Here is a 19,929-nt window from a genome sequence, read left to right as displayed (position 1 = left end):
AAGTTCCTTCCTGATAAAAACAGAAGGCTGCCTTGCTGATTGGGTGTGGCTTTTGAAAGGATATGACATCAGCCACATCCCTCGCTTTGTACGGTGTGGTCTGTCAGATCTCTGGCTGCACACCAAGTGAATGAGGAGGTGTTTCATTAAATCTGCACACAGGTACTCGAGTTACTCGGAAACTGCTGCCGGCACCAAGTTCCAGTCTGCTGCGAAGTCTGCTTGACTTGCACACACAGAGTCTGTTTAATAGATTACTTGCATAACTAGGATTTTCATCAGGGAGGATGGAATTTGAACTCTCAAGTCCAACTGCGAAGTGAAATAACAGAAATTTGACTGCTCAGCGTGCAATGGATGGTGCAGGAGCAAAGGGAAATGCCAGTAAATACCAGGGAGTGGAAGGACAGTCACATGCAACTTCTCTATCAAACCCACTGATGAGTGGTAAGTAATATAACTGTATCTATCCAAACAATCTTCCAGGTAGTCTTCTAGTGGTGATGGAAGGGCCATGGATGGTATATATGCAGATAGCTCCATAAGCGTATTCTCCCTGAAAGCTTGTTTACATGCAGTTTGTAGGCAGACATCCATGTACATGTTCTTGCATTTTAAATAGTATTTATTATGCACTCTTAGTGCTTTCCGACAGTAAAAACCAAACTTTATTTTTAGCACTTCACAAATATTAGGAATCTGTGTAAAGTTAACTAAGCATTACAATCTGAGTTGGACATAACTGAAAAAGAAGTTGCAACGTGGGCATGTTTGGTTTGCATTATTGCCAGCTGAATGCTCAGTGTTAGCTCAGCAAAAAAAGTTCCTCTTTTGTTTTTAAAGATAGACTAAGGAATTTTTGCTAGTGGCATTACAGATATTTGTGGATTATTCTCAAAGGGCCAGGTTGTGAACCCCTTTCTGTCACTGATGAGTAGTTACTCACACAAGTTGCCCCATTCTGTTCACCATGCTGAGTAAGAGGCTTGCCGTCTGGCCCAAAGCTTTTGACAAAATGATACAGTGTCAAAAGACATCGTAAATCTCTTTCACATACAGCTTAGTTAGTGGCTTTTCACTTAGTTGTATTCCTTCGCTTTCAGTTCATGGCTAGCATGCTGGGGGAGGAAAAATGAAGATAACATGCAGTAACATTGCAGTATTCCTCTTTCTTTCATGAGAGCTCTGGGAATCTTCCATTTGTTACTAAACGAAAAAAGAATGATGCAGTTAGAATAGGAGAACTACAAGGCCATCTGCAGCGCAGAAGTGACCAAGGTCTAGGTCACGTTGATTCTGATTTTTGTGGGGATGGCGGAATAGTGATAACAATAAAATCCCAAATGAGTCTGGGTTTGAGATTAATTCTTCCTTAATGGATGGCAGGTTTCCAGCATCTGGAATGAAGGAGGAAAGTCTGTTTGTACAGAGCCTAGCACAATGGAAGCCTGGTAATATAAATGATAAATAATCATACGATGAAGCAAAAGGTAGTGGCACTAATTTAAGGATTCAAAATAATATTTAGACAGGAACTTCCAATAAGGCCTAAGAAATGAGATACCCAGCTCCCACTGAAAGTCAGTGTGGCCCAGGCTCAAGGAATGAATACCCACATAACCCATGGGAGCCCCACATTGGGCACCACTGCCCCAGCCTAAATCTGGACTAGTATGCAACAGAGGGAAACGTCAAACACTTAAACTACGCACACAGCTCCAGACTGTGATGGCATAACTGTGCACTTTCACTCTTGTAGTTACTAGGTTGTCACCTGAATCCCTTGTGAATTTATACAATAGGTATGTAGTTCACACATCTGTGTGTAATACCTGCATTTGCATCTGTCCGGATAAGCTTGGGACATAAGGTGTAGGTAACAATAAAAGAGCAGAGTATAACTCAGAAAAATTGTTTCTCAGTCCAAAATTTGGAAATGATCTGTCAACATATCGCTGCTGAAGCCCATGCAGACTTTGTGATGGCATTGGTTTCAAAATGGGGAAGTCTGAAGATTTTGGAAGAGACTGAATATACAAGTGGTAACCCTGTGAGGAATAAATATGTGATGTTGCCAAGAGAGCTTGAAGAGGCTATACTGTAGGGTTAAGATTGACCCAGAAGAGTAGGAGAAGTGTGGGGTTTAAGTCCTTAGATTAGTGATATCCTCATCCCAAAATGTTTCACTAGAAAAACCCCAGTACTTGGGCTGATACTAGTAATATTTCTGCTCTACAATTTTTGGTTGTTCCTTACCTGCTGATTCAGGTTTTCTCATGTGGTTGCTCAGAACCACATGTCTGACAATCATTGACCCCACGTAGGAAAAATGCGGGACTAGGTTATCAATACACCCAACAAATAAAAACCATTTCCATGACATCTACTGCAAATGAGCAGAGACAGCTATCTTCATTACTCTAACAACTTGGCTATTTCTTATTCTTTAGATGATCTCACTTTCCAGCCTGAAAAATCACTATATATTGTTCATGGATAAATGTGAGTTAATAAACAATATTCTACATACATTGCTTTTAAAGCAAAATCCATATAATTATACATAGCATAATACCCTTCATCAATCAATATAGTGTGGCTTGGGCCCACTGTGGCACTATCCATATGGGGACAGATCTTTAGCTGGTGTACAGTACTGTAGTTTCAGTGAAGTCAATGCCAACTCGCTTGTGAAAACAGTGAGATGCTACCAAATGACCAAATTAAAAAAAGAATATAATTTTCTCTAGAAGTACCACAAAATGGGCTATTCAGAAAGACTTACTGCACAAATGTGTGCACGCCGTGCACTGACTACCACCAGGAATGGTGCATTAAGGGCATGTCATTCCTCCCATTTGGCCCATTGACTCCTCTAGATTCCACAGATTCTGTTTTTTACAGAGGAGTGAATCTTTCTGCCCCTTTGAATTCATGATCTTTGTCTGCATTCCAGTCTTTCTCTCCTCTACTGAGCTGATTTCAGCCTGCCTTTTTCAGAGACATCACAGGAGATAAAGAAGTGTTCACCTCTGGGAAAAAATACACTGGCCCACCTGTTTGTCAGTCTGTGATAAGAACCCCTATTGTAAGGGCTTCATTCCATCTTCAGAAGTTAGTACAGACTTGTCTGCCAACATGCTGTACCAGATACCAGTGAAGATATTTCACTCTGGCCTCAACCTGCTTTGAGCTGTTCACTTTGGGATAACAATCAGAGTTCCATCGGAATTGCTCCATCCTTTCTCTTAGCCCCAGGATGACAACCCCTTTAGAACAAGTATTGTTGAATTATTATCCCAAGAGCGTTGCAGAGGCTTCACTATGCACTCCAAATTCCTTTCAATTTACTTTATTTGAATAATATAATAAGCCTCACAGACTGGACTATTGTTATCAGATGTGTGCGGCTATTACCTTTCTGAATTGTCATTTGATAAACTGCCCAGAGGCTTCAAGTCTGGGAAAATGTGAAATGCCTTAAAATTTGCCTCATTTTTGTTCCTTTAATAACACATTGTTTCAGACAGAACAAAAGCCAAATTCACCTAAAATATCCCAATACCACCATCCCTAAAATATTACCATTCATGATTTACCTACTACAGAACTTTATAAATTACAGACATTATGTCCAAAATTGCCATCACTTGTCTATGTCTTATGTCGATGTAATATCTTTCCGTTGTTGTCATTACAAATAAAAGAGGAGTAATCCAGTGGCCTAAGTCAGTTGAGGTATCTGGCTAGCAGATCATAGCTTAAAAGGTAGTGGCTGCTAGCAAGGCATTTTCTGTGTCAGGTCCATAAGTCTCTAACGTATTTGTTTCCTCTCTTGATCCATCAGAGCTAAGATTTGTTGACCTTTTGTGCCTGCCGAAGATCTTTGTTATTCTCTTGAAAGGGTAAAGGATTTTTGGTGGCTTATTTGATTAGTTATGGGGGACTCTTCAAGGTTAAATATTCTATTTCACTTATGTGATACTGATTGAATAGTGCGGTCAGATAGCTCATGCCACAAAGCCTTTTGTGTTAAGGATATTGATCCTTTTGCTATTATTTCAGTATTTGTACAGGTGCCTAATACTAAGAGAAGTAATTTTAAATAAATTAATTAATAGATTCAGCAACCGGGGAAATTAAACATAACTGTCCATAGACATACATGTGAGTATTCATTCACATATTTGTGTGGATCTACCAAGTCCAGGGATGGCTGGCAAGTCTTATGATATATATCCAATTGCTCCTTCGCCTGACAAATACCAAATAAATCTTTCTCTCTCTTTAAAAAAAATAATTTTCCAATTCCTGTATCGAATTGTAACCATAGCAATTTTCCCATTATAAAAGACTCTTTCAGATCCTATCACAGCCATCTGTACTGACAAGTTTCTGGGGAAATTTTTCCATCAAAACCCTCCAAATGTCAGAGCATGTACAGACTGTCACATGTCTAATATCAATTTTTAAATACCTGGGTTCCCTGGAATCAGTAGCTCGAATCCTAGCTTGACTTAGGACTTCATCTTTTAAAGGTAGATAAACTGACTTCCATCTATTTTACTGTATTTAGGCCTGTCAGACAGGACCTTAAAACCCAACGATGTGTTTGCTTATGTGGATGTAAATGATCTCAGAACAGTTCTCACAGTGGTAGGGATATCTCCTCATGCCCTTGGATGAAATTTCACTCCTCACCCCCACTACTGCTGTGCAGTGTGCTGGTTCCCTGGACTGTTGCTATAGGTTGTTCTCATTTCAGTGTTTTGCTGTAGGCCTGAAATCATGCAAGGGAATCTGGGGGAGTGGTCAACATTTGCACCTGCTTCGGATCTGTTTGCTTTAGTTATAATTCAAAGAGCCCTTTGAAAGTCAGGGCTTATGTTTTTGTTTGTTTTTAAAGTGTCTGAGACAGGATTGAATTTAGTGAGCCGACATTATGGTGTTTTAGTGTTACTCCAGGGGAGCAAATCAGTAAGAAATTGGGTGGTTCTTGCCTTTTGGGAGAGCTCACTCTCTTCAAATCCCTCCTTAAAACTCACTTTCCCCAGGAAACCCATCAATGCTAATCTAAAGCACTTTGACCTTCCCACTAAAAATAAGCAAACAACATGCTAAGACAGATCCTTCCTCTGGGTTTTCCTTGAACATTTTGTATCTAATTTTGTGGCTTTAATGGTACAGAATGTAGAAGGAAGACAGCTTGAGACATAAGCCCTTGTATTAGAGGCCTGGTATGAGGCAGGACCTGCTTTCAGAATTTGGCAAGAACCAGGCTGATATTGCAGAAATACACATTTCTAAGAGCAACAAAGAATCCTGTGGCACCTTATAGACTAACAGACGTTTTGGAGCATGAGCTTTCGTGGGTGAATACCCACTTCCTCAGATGCATGTAGTGGAAATTTCCAGGGGCAGGTATATATATGCAAGCAAGCTAGAGATAATGAGGTTAGTTCAATCAGGGAGGATGAGGCCCTGTTCTGGCAGATAAGGTGTGAAAACCAAGGGAGGAGAAACTGGTTCTGTAGGTTGCAGATCCTGGCAGGTTGTCCAGGATCTGCAACCCATCCTGGACAATGACCCCACACTTTCACAGGCCTTGGGTGGCAGGCCAGTCCTCGCCCACAGACAACCTGCCAACCTGAAACATATTCTCACCAGTAACTGCACACTGCACCATAGTAACTCTAGCTCAGGAACCAATCCATGCAACAAACCTCGATGCCAACTCTGCCCACATATCTACACCAGTGACACCATCACAGGACCTAACCAGATCAGCCACACCGTCACCAGTTCATTCACCTGCACGTCCACCAATGTAATATACGCCACCATATGCCAGCAATGCCCCTCTGCTATGTACATCGGCCAAACCGGACAGTCTCTACGGAAAAGGATATATGGACACAAATCAGACATCAGGAATGGCAATATACAAAAACCTGTAGGAGAACACTTCAACCTCCCTGGCCACACTATAGCAGACCTTAAGGTGCCCATCCTGCAGCAAAAAAACTTCAGGACCAGACTTCAAAGAGAAACTGCTAAGCTTCAGTTCGTCTGCAAATTTGACACCATCAGCTCAGGATTAAACAAAGACTGTGAATGGCTTGCCAACTACAGAACCAGTTTCTCCTCCCTTGGTTTTCACACCTCAACTGCCAGAACAGGGCCTCATCCTCCCTGATTGAACTAACCTCATTATCTCTAGCTTGCTTGCATATATATACTTGCCCCTGGAAATTTCCACTACATGCATCTGAGGAAGTGGGTATTCACCCACGAAAGCTCATGCTCCAAAACGTCTGTTAGTCTATAAGGTGCCACAGGATTCTTTCCTGCTTTTACAGATCCAGACTAACACGGCTACGCCTCTGATACATTTCTAAGAAGTACTAAACACAGAGTACTTACACAAACACTTTTTGACATTAAGTGGTACCAAAACATTCTAATATTAGGATAGTACAAAAACAATTCCCAAGGATAACAGGAATACACTGATTCCTTTTAAAAGATAAGGTTAGGATGGCAGTATGTAATAGAGATGTTTTGATTGAACCAACATGGACAAGGTGATAGGTAATAACTAGGGCTGTCAAGCGATTAAAAAAATGAATCGTGATTAATTGTACTGTTAATCAATAATAGATTAGCATTTATTTAAATATTTTTGGATGTTTTCCACATTTTCAAATATATTGATTTTAATTACAAAACGGAGTGTGCTGTGCTCACTTTATATTTATTTTTATTACAAATATTTGCATTATAAAAAACAAAAGAAATAGTATATTTCAATTCACCTAATACAAGTACCGTAGCCCAATCTCTTTATCATGAAAGTTGAACTTACAAATGTAGAATGATGTATAAACAAATAACTGCATTCAAAAATAAAACAATATAAAACTTTAGAACCTTCAAAACCACTCAGTCCTACTTCTTGTTCAGCCAATTGCTCAGACAAACAAGTTTGGTTACAGTTTGCAGGAGATAATGCTGCCCACATCTTGTTTACAATGTCACCTGAAAGTGAGAACAAGCATTTTCATGGCACTGTTGTAGGTGGCATCGCAAGATATTTACGTGCCAGATGCGCTAAAGATTCATATGCCCCTTCATGCTTCAACCACCATTCCAGGGGACATGTGTCCATGCTGATGATGTGTTCTGCTCAATAACAATCCAAAGCAGTGTGGACTGACGCATGTTCATTTTCATCATCTGAGTCAGATGCCACCAGCAGAATACCTTCCTTTTAAAATTGGTAAAGTATGCTGAGCTTGAAAAAACCCCAAAGGTATTATAAACAATTCTGAGCTAGTGACAGGCTGTGCTGATTAATTACTCTTTTATCCTCCAATGGGTTGCTTAGTGCTTGTTTAGAAGACAATTTGCATTTTCATAATATGTATCTTGTTTCTTACTCCCTCCAAATGAGTTAAGGGTGGCAGTTCAGGTAATGAAACACCTTGACCAGAACCATTACTATTGTTGAATGAATGCAACAGCAACGCAAACAATGTATTAAACAAGTGGAAATCAGATCATACTTAAGAATCGCATTAGAAAGAAGCAGATTTATTAAATTCACGGATGTCACCCATTTAGATAAAGTCAGGCAATGAAATAGTCCATGAAATTCTTGACCATTCTTTTCTCTTTCTGCAGATTTCGTTTCAGACTGGTCTCCCTTACATGATGCCTCTATCCATGGGCGTTTGCTTGCTCTGAAGAAACTCATCAATCAGGTATCATTTTATTGGGGAGATGAACATTCTGCTTGCTTTGCTCATTGATCCAGTTGTTGAATGAAGGCTGTATTTTATATTGTAAGATATCTGAGATTAGTACAGTGAATTCCACTTGTGATGGATGTTTTTTTTTTAACCAAATTATTATCTATGCAAAGCCATATAAATGAAAGCCTGGATTCTGCAAGCAGTTATGCATGTGCTTAACTTTTGCACAAGAAGTCCCATGCAAGTCCATGGGACTACTCGTATACTTCAAGTTAAGCACGCGTGTTAGTGCAGGAGTAGGCAATCTATGGAACAGATGCCGAAGGTGGCACACAAGCTGATTTTCAGTGGCACTCACACTGCTCGGGTCCTGGCCACCAGTCCAGGGGGCTCTGCATTTTAATTTAATTTTAAATGAAGCTTCTTAAACATTTTATAAACCTTATTTGCTTTACATACAACAATAGTTTAATTATATATTATAGACTTCTAGAAAGAGACCTTCCAAAAATGTTAAAATGTATTACCAGCATGCGAAACCTTAAATCAGAGTAAATAAATGAAGACTCGGCACACTACTTATGAAAGGTTGCCCACCCCTGTGTTAGTGTTTGCAGGATTAGGGCCTAACTGAGTTATATCCTTCTCACTTGTTGAGACGTCAGTTGGAGGAGAGCAGTTATTGGGGAAATGTCCTGTGTTTGATCTTGCAGATCGCATGAGACTCTGTCATAGTTGAAGGGTTTGTGGTAGAGCTAAATAAAATATTTGTAATGCAAGGTTTGCTTTTCCATCAAAACTTGCTCCTAAAATCACAGAGGTTTCTGGAAAACAACTTGATAAAATTCCAGAATTTCTTGACAAAATTGGAAATAAGATATTCGCAAAAATCAAAAGGTCACTTTTATTTGAGAAGTCACAATTCTAAATCTTGAGGAAAAGGTCACATGGCACAGTGGGTGACATAAACGGCTGGGAGCCAAGATCATTCAAAGACATTTAAAATATGTAAAGCACTATATACGTGGTCAGCATTACTGTTATTGCCTCCAATAATATTTTCTGTTATTTTACAAGGGGAGCAGTGTTAACCTCATTACAGCTGATCATGTGTCTCCTCTCCATGAAGCCTGCTTAGGGGGCCATCCTGCTTGTGCTAGTGTCCTATTAAAACATGGGGCTCAGGTAAGTATAACAAAGATGTTTAGAAGCAGATCTATGAAACTCAGTTTCCGCTGCCGGATAGTAATTGGTTTACTGAATGATGAGAAGAGAACCATAGGATTGCATGTTGAGATGTCTATGGTGTGTTATGTAGGAGGAATTGTGTGATGTGAAGGAATGTACCACAATGAGTTAAACAATAAAAAGACCAGTTGTATTTTTAAAAAAGTCTATTTCAAGATCCTGATATTGTAAGCTGTATGAAAAGAATGAACCCTGCTAGAGTTTTCTGAACCAAATTCTAATGTAAACTAAAGCCCATTTACACTACTTTGGTAGTGTAAAGCAGTGTAACGTGGGTGTAAGTACCATTTACATATTAAGGCCCCCTTACATTTTTGGAGGAGTGTAAGTATAACTAAGATGCTGGGTCTTGTAGATTTTTTTTATTTAATTATTTTGATTGGATCAAAATATATTGAACAGCCATTCCAAAAAGCACAGTGAGACTTAATTTATAATATAATATGCTATGATAAAATATTAAATATAAAAGTTTATACTTTATATGTACACTGTGCCTAGCTTAACTCTAAGCATATCGCCACTCTTTACATAAAAGAGACTTTTTAATAAAGCAACAAAAAAGTGCAGATATGAGCAGCCCAGCCATTATTATTATTAATATTTTGGTTTCATATGTTCATAGATTCTCAGGCCAGAAGGGACCATTGTGATCATCTGGTCTGTGTAATACAGGCCACAGAACTTTTCTGAACAAATTCCTAGAGCAGATCTTTTAGAAAAAACATCCACTATTGATTTAAAAATTGCAAGTGATGGAGAATCCACCATAGCCCTGGATAAATTGTCCCAATGGTCAATTACTAGGGCCCTACCAAATTCAAAGTCATGAAAAACACATTACGGACCATGAAATCTGGTCTTCCACTGTGAAATCTGGTGTTTTGTGTGCTTTTGCCCTGTACAATACAGCTTTCATGAGGGAGACCAACGTTTCTCAAATTCGGGGTTCTGACCCAAAGAGAGTTGCAGCGGAGGTCTCAAGGTTATTTTAGGTGGGCTGTGGTATTGCCACCCTTGCCTCTGTGCTGCTGTCTTCAGAGCTGAGTGGCTGGAGAGTGACGGCTGCTGACTGAGGGCCCAGCTCTGAAGGCAGCAGCACAGAAGTAAGGGTGGCAATACCATACCATACCATCCTTACTTCTGCCCTGCTGCTGGTGGAGTTCTGACTTTAGGGCTGGGCTCCCAGCCAGCAGCCGCTGTTCTCTAACTACGCAGCTTTGAAGACAGCGCTGCCACCAGCCAGAGCATAGAAGTAAGAGTATCAGTACTGCAACCCCCCATCCCCACAATAACCTTGTGACTCTCCCCCACCCCGCACACCTCCTTTTTGGGTCAGGACCCCTACAATTATAACATTGTGAAATTTCAGATTTAAATCACTGAAATAATGAAATTTACAATTTTTAAAATCCCATGACCGTGAAATTGACCAAAAGGCCTGTGAATTTGGTAGGGCCCTGTTAATTCCCTCACAGTTAAAAATGTACATTTTATTTCCAGTCTGAATTTGTCTAGCTTCAACTTCCAGCCATTGGATGGTGTTATACCTTTCTCTAGCAGGCTGATGAACCCATTATCAAATATTTGTTCCTCATGTAGGTACTTACAGATGGTAATCAAGTTACCTCTTAGCCTTCTCTTAATTAAGTTAAATAAATTGAGCTCCTTGAGTTTAGTCTTGGCTGTAGCACTCAGAATGTTCTAGGCACTTATCAAACATATTGGAAGAGACAGTCTCTATTCCAAAGAGTTTATAATCCTGCAAAAAAGTATGTGCATGCTTAACTTTATACACGTGATTAGTCCCACTGACATTAGCGGAACAAATCACATGCATAAATTCAGTACAGGTGTAAATATGCAGGATCAGTGCCTAAAAAAAGCAGCAAGCACATAAAAAATAGAGAGAAATGGAGAGAATGGACAAGCAAAGTGCCCAAAGTGGTGATGAGTACAAGCAACATGACATTTCTGGGGGTTTTTTGTTTTTTTTTATTTTCCCAACAGAAAGTATTGATTTTTCAATGAAAAATTGAAAACTGAATATTTTTGTTGGAAAACCTAAAATGTTAGTTCACAAACGTCACCATCATATCTATCTCCTGGGAGTTCTGGGTCAGGTGCCTCATGCCAACGTTCTCCTCGATGGGATGGGCTCCCTGATTGGACTATATCTTCCATGATGCACCATGGTCTTCCCTCTTGCTAAGCCACCATGGTACATCATGGAAGCCCCTAGCCATGGTGCATCATGGGAGATGTTGTCCCTCTAGATAATCTGGACCATACAGGACAATGAGGGCATGATGATCCCAGACAACTCCCGTGAGCACTATGGTGGTATTTCTGACTCAAATAGTTTTCGGGTTTGGAAAAAAAATATGTGTTTTTCCAATGAAAAGTTGATATTTTTAACAGAAAGTAGACACTTTTTGAAAAAAAAATAATTTTGAATACTCTCAATTTTTCATAGAAAACAACATTTTTAATGAAAATATTCACCCAGCCCTAGTTAAAATATTCCCAGATCATTACTGTTTCTAAAGAAACTACTTGTCTGTTGTTTTTCCTTCAGGTGAATGGAGTTACTATTGATTGGCATACTCCTTTGTTCAATGCCTGTGTCAGTGGCAACGTGGCCTGTTTGAATCTATTATTACAGCATGGAGCCAGCCCGCATGCACCATGTGATCTGGCTTCCCCTATCCATGAAGCTGCTAAGAGAGGTAGGTTACTCAATCAAGAGTCAGAATTACTTTTCCTTTTACCAACACCTCACAGCTGGTGAGAAAAAGGAAAGATCAGTCGATATATTGAATTAATGTAAAATACAAATATATCATCGATAGAACCATGATACTTGTTCTCAGTGCTGGTATCACAGTTTCTACCATCCTGTCTTCATCCATGACACCTGCTTCTGTAGTGTCTAATCAGCTCCTGAGGTCCTGGGTATGTGAGGTGACCTCTCTTAACTTCCTCTACCACACAAAATGGCTCCCAAGCCCTCACACCAACTTGCACTGCTATGAGGGTTCCTCTAACTTGAACGTTGCCCTTGGGCCTCCCACAACTTAACTGCTGTCATTTGGGTGAAGGAAAGGGTGCAAGTGTTTCCTTATCTGGTACTTATCTCTCCTTGGCCCCCAAAATGGCGCTGTTCATTGGAGGGGAAAGTATCCCACCAACAGTGTTGCTGTGGCCTCTATCTACTACAGCTTGACAAAACAGTTTTAACAGGTTGAACTTGAACTTCTCACTGCCTAAATTAACAAACTTGTTCGCCATAAGGAGAATTCTGTGAAGAAGGAATTACTGAAAGCACTGGAAATCAATACAAATTTTCAGAGACACTTCAATTTCCTAGTAAGCACTTTATGAAGCAAGGATTCACATCTCTACTACTGTTCTAGTCTTATGGACAAGAAGACTGCTTCAGCACCTTGATGGTGAACAAATGCCACTTACTACTTTCCATTAAGTATTGAGAATGGATAATGATCTCACATTAGCTAGCAATAGGCATACTAAAATGAGACCCCAGGAAGAGCAAAATATTTCAGCTAATAAATGAAATACAAGAACCTAGGAAGTAACTGGGCTGCCTTGCAAAGGCCTTCTCTGATTTAGCAGACTTTGCCCAACAAATAAAATGCATTCCTTTGAAGATGTCATGGCATAATTTGGTCAAGTGTAATGTAAACTCTCCCCCCTTACATGGTAATATTCCTTATGGCTACTGTTCCCTTGACCAGACTAAAGAGAGAAAGAGAAAATGAGGATTCCAATCTCTTGAAAAGAGACTAGGGGAGAAGGGGCCATTATAGACAGGAAATAAAAAATGGCAGAGGTGACTGGATGAGCACCTTTGAGACTATTGTTGTCTGTGAGCTGCGCCACCTGCTGCTTTTCTCCTCCATCCCATCAAAATGATTCATTATGGGATGGATAGACAAAGACATCTTGAATGTATCAAAATACTGGGGAGAGGAAAAAATGGAAATCTGAAATCTCTTGCCAAATCAATAGAGCTTTACTGATTTACACTGGGAAGGGGACAAGGGGAGAGTTATCTGGACCACAAAATGAGGCGCCTTCAGAAACCCCTTATTTTTGTTATTTGACCTTCCTTTATCCTTTCAAAGGACATATTGAATGTGTCGAATCCCTCACATCCAATGGAGTAAATATAGACCTCAACATCAAACATCTGGGTACTCCGCTTTATGTGGCTTGTGAGAATGAGCAGGTAGCCTGTGCCAAGAGGTTACTTGAATCAGGTAAAAAAAAAAGTAAAATGATGTTCTTTTATTTTCTGTAACATCTCTTTATACTCTGTCCTCATCCCAGGCTCAGGGGGGCTCACACGCTGGAATTCTGAAACATTTGAATCGTGTAGGTAGCTCTGGGTATTGTAGTGAAATTTTAAGTTGACTAGAAGGGATATAGCCACACAACTCCCATTGAAACTACATGTGCCTTGAGCAGGGAGCCGGACTGCACCAAGCCCTGCATTCTTGGATCTTTTGTACACCAGTGCAAGGGCCAGACACAGACATGGTCCTCCATTCAGCAGATGCTTAAGTATGTGCCTCACTTGTAGCACAAGGGGTCCCACTCAGGTCAATGGGGCTTCCATATGTGTAAACTCAGACATGTGCCTAAGTACCCTACTGAACTGGGGCCTGGGAGTGTGCAATCACATCATGTGAACACTGGAAGATTGAAGCACCTCCCGCAGTGCTAGCAACTCCATAGGTGGTGGGAAAGGGAATGTGGGGTTTGAGAGTGGAACTATGTCCTTTCCCTACTCCACAGCATCCAGCAGACTGGTCTGTGGCCTGCAAGAGGGTACAGCAGGTACCACTGCTGTGTGTGATCCCCCAGAACAGAGGCACAACCATAGGCAGAGTGTCTCAAGGAGCTTTCATTGATTCACAGACCACGCCCCTCATCCTATGCCAACACAGGAAGTTATTTAAAGCCATAATCTAGCCCCTAACTATTGATGCAGGTTGGTCAGAGACCTAGGAAATAGCAAAGGAAATGAGATGGTCCAGCTATGACTTTTTTTTACTAATGTGATCATGTTCTTGGTCCTACCTTATTTTCAGGAGCAAGTGCAAATGGTGGCAAAGATCTGGACTCTCCTCTCCATGTGGCTGCCAGGAATTCCAGTGCTGACCTGGTGCACTTGCTGATTGACTTTGGAGCAGACGTGAGAGCTAAGAATGCAGAAGGCAAAAGGCCAGTGGAGCTGGTTCCACCAAGCAGCACTTTAACACAAATATTTGTGCAGAAAGAAGGTGTCCTTTAATATTTGTTTTATTCAAAATCATAACCAGTAGGTGGCTGAAAAAAGGGCATGTTATTTACTGTGCTGCACTTCATGTTCTGTATCATGGAGCAAAACTGAAAATAACTGGGCTCAGTTCTATCCTCAGATATTTGGACACAGTGTCCGTTAGCATCAGAGTATTAATTTATGAAATATTATTATTATTATTTTATTAAAAGACTTTATGGAGGTTCCAGTCTCAGCAAAAAGGAATTTCCAGTCACTACAAATGCGATAGAGTATTATTTGTATCCCATGCACCCGTGGCCCCCCAGAGTTTTCAGTGAGAGTCCAGAGCATCAGTGAACAGACTTGAAGCTTGTAATGGGTCACAGAAATGAGCTTAGGAGATGTATTAAGCAGAAGAACACTTACAAATCAGCTGGGAACTTTCCTCTTTCTGACTATCAATGTTCTTCTTGGGACTGGCCCTAAATCCACTGAAGTCAACTGGAAACTTTCCATTGACTTTAGTGGGTTCTGGATCATTCCTGGGTTGTGTTAAGCTAGTGATTCTCCTTGGAGCGTGTTAACAAATTTGAAAAAGATAGAAAGTAACCTCAAATCACCCAGTGAGAGTTGAACCCGATTACCAGAGAGCAGAAATGTACCCACTGAGTTTAAATAATGTAATTTTTGTGGTACAAGTCCAGCAAATGCCAGGAAAAATCTGTGTTAAAGTACAGCTGGGAAGCCTTAAATTCATGCAGTATAAAAACAGTAAATGGACAGTAACTATGATCTAATTCCTTGCCTTTTGCTTTATATTTTTGGGCCAAAATCTTAAGAAGTAGCAAAATGTGTCTGAAAATTAATTTCTCTTGTGTTGCTTTTTTGCAAAAGTTGTAAAATACATCTCAAGAGGTGGTACAATAAGTATATATGTCTGTGTTTATTAAGGTCCTATATTATGTCCTGCAGAATCCAGCCTTTCTTCCAATCTTTAGGTTTGATTCTTATTTAAACTTTTTAAAAAGCAGCTGTTATTTACCTATAAATCAAAATAGCTTCAAATCCATTTTGTTTTATTGAGTATATTATATTCATGAATTCTGGGGGGAAATCCTGTGTGTTTGCCAGGTAAATCTGAACAATGCCTCTGGTCAACAGAGTTACATTCCTATAATGTATTCATTTAGAACTTCCTATGGAGGCAGTAAACAGCAGTTAGTATCATTATGTTAAACAAGATACTGCTGGTATGATCCGCCACTATATTACTCCAGTTTATGCCAATGTGACTCTACCGAGATCAGTGGAGTTCCCCCAGTGTAAAACTGGAATAATACAGTGCGAATTCAGGCCCTGTATGTGTAGTCAATAATATTATGAAAACAACCACATGGTGCTGCATGGCACAGATATTTGGTCTTTCAACACATTCTGCCAACACACAGCTGTATGTTACAGAACTCAAATCCTCTTTCTGTTAGACCTCTGACTCACATCACATGTATTTATCTGAGGTAAAAGAATATGTCATGCATGCCCAGGGAGCAGCCACAGAACCATATGTAACATTGGAAGGGAATGTTGAGAGGGCTGGACAATAATTAATGGTTCTAAGGGAATTTCTGCTTTTACAGTCATTGAAGCCTGTACTTATAAAATTCTGGAGACCGTTTTGCTACTGAGTAGTGTTTCCCAAATGTTCTTCAAAATTCCTTTTTCTGAGTAAGTTCCAGGTTTGCTAGCAGCTGGTTTCTAAATTGTCTGCTCTGAAGCAATTGAAAACAGATGTGAAAATATACAGCCTTTTATTTAACCTTCAGATTCCCTTCTTGTAGTGTTACTTCCTTTTGGTTTTATTCAGAGTCATTCTATGAATATGGTGATCTCGGGTACAGGCGGCAGGTGAGCTATAGTATTTCCTGCAGTCCTGTGCAGCCTCCATTTTCCAGTAGACTCACTTGCTAATCAGACTTGGTTTCCATTCTGTTTTCTTTTCCTCTGTCTGGTAAATGCTTGGAAGGCTCTACCTACAAATATGCAGGAAATGGCAGCATATAGGGATTTTTGCTTCAGTAGACTATTGGTCAAAGTACCAGCCCACAGTCACCCATATGAACAGTTACAGAATGTTATTGCCTCAATCTAATGTTTCACTGCATATGTTTTCTATGTGAATGATACAGACAGTTGTGCATGTGTTCCGGAGAACTAGATGAATAAACCAGCACTACACTGAACTACCTTGAATACATGAATTGCCTTGCATTTTTTGGTTATTTTTCAGGAGTGTGAAATTGATTTTTTAAATTTTGTTTAAACTTTTCTCTTTTTCAGTGAAACATTTCTGCTTTTATGGGAGTGTTTTTAAATGTTTAAGAAGTTCTCAAAGAGACATTTACTTATGGCAGAGCAAAATAAAATGGACAAAATGAAATGCACAATGTAATATTGCAATAGTCACTCCTGATCCCATTGATATCAACTGCAGTTTCATAAGATGAGCCTGGGAGCTTAAATTCACAACTTTGCTAACTCTAAAAATCATGGACTGAACAGAGACACTGAATTTATGGCTTATTACAACAATCTGTAACTCACCAACCACCTCTTTTTGTTCTATGACTGAAGAGGTGTTAATGGGCCACTCTATCTTGAATGGTCCCTTAGAATATGTGCTCACTGCTTATGTTCTGCTATATGGCCTGGTCTACACTGGGGGGTGGGGGGGTGTTGATGTAAGATATGCAACTTCAGCTACAGGAATACCGTAGCTGAAGTCGACGTATCTTATTCCAACTTAACTCCCATCCTCATAGCGCAGGATCAATGGCCACGGCTCCCCCATCAACTCCACTACGGCCGCTCGCTCTGGTGGAGTTCCGGAGTTGATAGGGAGTGCATTCGGGGATTGATATATCGCGTCTAGATGAGACGTGATATATCGATCCCTGATAAATCAATCGTTACCTGCCGATATGGCGGGTAGTCTGGACATACCCTATGTTTCACCTTGCATTTAGCTGTGATGCTTTGAGTACATTTCCCAGATCTTAAGAAGAGCTCTGTGTGGCTCAAATGCTTGTTTCTGTCACTAACAGAAGTTGGTCCAATAAAAGATACCACCTCACCCACCTTGTCTGTCTAACTGCAGTTCTGCCAGTTTCAGCGGGAACAGACCCTGAAGCATGAAGTGATTCTGGTCTGGATTCGCCATTTCCTTGTACCATACACAGTCTTTTAAACTTGTGTAATGTGGGTATAAAATGCTGCTGTTCTGACCTGGAACAGTCTTGCATTCTCTGTGCACAGAGGTAAATGGCAGTATAAGATGCAAAGCAGTGGAGGAGACTCAAGCCTCTGTATTTACCAGGTTCATTAATACATGTCTCATTAATACTGCATGTTGACAGTGCTCTTGCTACAGCCATTTGATCAGTAAAATCATCTTTAAGAGAACCCAGCCAGCTGTGAAAAGCTGCTGAAAAAGTGGTAGCTGGAGTGTAGAAGGACACTGAAAACAGCTGCTTTTTAAAGCTGTTACTCAAAAGCAGTACCAGCGGCTTCCATCAGTACCTTCAACTCCCTTACTCACAGCTACTGCCAACACAGCTTATCTGGTGACCACAAATGCCTTTATCTTCTAACCTCTTTTAGAAAATCTTAACTGGAACTTACTTTTAGCTAGTACCATTGTCTCTGCCTCCCTGATCCCATTTCACTGATTCCCTCTTGCTTTCTAAAATACCTCATAAAGCTCATATCCTCTTACACTGCTTAAACCCAACCCAATCCTGCCTTCCCCCATTAGTGTGTCCTGCTTGTCTGCTCTTCTTATCTACTCTGACAGTAACTGTTCTGTTGTTGTAACTGCTGTGCATGATGAGATAGCCGTACGAATGACATGTTATATGATCCAACTGTTTTGTATTTAAATACATGATAGTAACTACCTCTTAACAAGAAGGATAAGCCCTCCATTAAGCATGTTATGCTATTACATTTAAATAAAAGACATAGATTCTTTACTAGGGCTTGCATTATCAGCATGGGACTATTTAATCTTGAAGGTTTAAATAAGGGATTATATATTGCGTCTCTTGCTCTGTGTTTATCACTGTTGTGAATACTTCTGCAGAAACCAGTGGGCCGCAAACTTGAATCTCACTCAAGGGAAAGGATTTTGAAGGAAGCATTAATCATCTCTTATTTTCAAGCAACATAAAGTATTTAACATTTGTCTTATAGCTTGTAGGAAAATATAGCTACTGATCATTTCTGTATAAGGATTAAGAATGACTGTGTTTGGTTCCAAGACAACATATTTACGTTGTGGGCTCGACTTACTACTGCTTTGCCTCTTGTATGGTCATTTACACCTGGGTAACATGGGGATAAATTGCTTCTACTGGAGTAAGTGAGAGGCGATTCCTCATTTGATAGTGTTTAGCACCCGTTTTTGCACTAGAATAAATGACTGCACCAGGAGCATAGCAATGGGGAATCGGTCCCTGTGTGCTGTTTTCAGTATTCAGCTACAAAATCTATTTATAAATGATAATCTTTCTCAGAGCCGGCGCTAGGCATAAGCAGACTAAACAATTATTTGGGGATCCTGAGCAGCTCACAGGGGCCCCTCTTTGCTTTTTGAGTATATGTTGTGTGTGGAGGGACACCCCATCCCACAATATGCAAGCGTAGGGCCCCCAGTAGGCTAACACCACCTCTGATTTCCCTTAAACTTAAATGACCTGCTCCAAACACCACGTGACTCAAATGATTTGGTAAAGAATTTCCTGTATGTTGAGCTTTTAGGAGCCTGCAGGAGCTGAGAGCTTGGGAATGTTGCCCTTCCAAAGCTGGTCTACCCTGTACTACACAAAAGTTGGCCTTGTTACATATCTGCAGCTTCAGTTCTGTGACACCTGATCTTGGGACAATAAAATCACATTATAACTTGTCTTGTGGCATCTTTCTCCAGGGCCCCTGTCCTTGATGCAGTTGTGCCGCCTGTGCATTAGGAAGTGCTTCGGACACAAACAACATCATAAAATAACTGGACTTCTGCTCCCGGATGAGCTGAAACATTTTCTCCTCCATATTTAAACATTTTGTATTCAAAACCATACCAGTAAAAATAAGGCGCGGTTTGTCATAGTGTTGCCAACTCTTGCAATTTTACCGTGAATCTTGTGGTATGTGATGTTTCTCTGAAAGCTCCAGCTGCTGGAGTCATGCGCTTAGATGAGAATCTCAATTTTCATTAAAAAGGAAGTAATTTTCTAGCCCTTGTGGCTGTGGAGAAAAACTTGATAACGTGACCCAGCTCAGAAACCAGAAAGCAAGTAACATGAGGACCAAATTTATCATTTTTTTTTAAGAAAATGATTTTTAAGCTAATCTCATGATTCTTTGAGGCCTGATTTTTGAATGCTTGGGGTTGGCCGTACTGCACCAAGTACATGTATTAGTGCAGTACAAACAACATCTCAGATTTATTAAATAAGAAGGATGGCTGAAGTCTTGCTTTAAACAGCAACCATCTAGGATGCCCATGTCAACTGTAGAAGATGTTCCACAGTCTTGCTGCCCTTTATGTATAAGGAAACAGACCCAATTCCAACCCTGCAAAGCAAG

At 40.2% G+C, this 19,929-nt stretch overlaps 1 protein-coding gene across 2 annotated transcripts in view; it reads left to right on the top strand.

The window, feature by feature from the left end:
* The window catches only part of ASB11 (ankyrin repeat and SOCS box containing 11), a 77,638-nt gene extending 58,014 nt beyond the window's left edge, over positions 1-19,624 (top strand). The window contains exons 1-7 of one of the 2 annotated variants that reach the window (XM_030573350.1): positions 79-447; positions 7,684-7,763; positions 8,832-8,939; positions 11,581-11,731; positions 13,151-13,285; positions 14,120-14,311; positions 19,274-19,624. In XM_030573350.1, the coding sequence (XP_030429210.1) occupies positions 354-447; positions 7,684-7,763; positions 8,832-8,939; positions 11,581-11,731; positions 13,151-13,285; positions 14,120-14,311; positions 19,274-19,398 (885 nt within the window). In that variant the 5' untranslated portion in view covers positions 79-353 and the 3' untranslated portion in view covers positions 19,399-19,624. Of the gene's footprint in view, positions 1-78; positions 448-7,683; positions 7,764-8,831; positions 8,940-11,580; positions 11,732-13,150; positions 13,286-14,119; positions 14,312-19,273 lie in introns of those variants that run through there. The other variant, XM_030573335.1, reaches the window with a different exon arrangement.
* Positions 19,625-19,929: the final 305 nt, after the last annotated feature.

The sequence above is a fragment of the Gopherus evgoodei genome, chromosome 1, assembly GCF_007399415.2.
Source record: "Gopherus evgoodei ecotype Sinaloan lineage chromosome 1, rGopEvg1_v1.p, whole genome shotgun sequence".
Taxonomy (NCBI): domain Eukaryota; kingdom Metazoa; phylum Chordata; order Testudines; family Testudinidae; genus Gopherus; species Gopherus evgoodei.
Note: the sequence above shows the minus strand (reverse complement) of the source record. Positions and strands in the feature narration are given on the sequence as shown.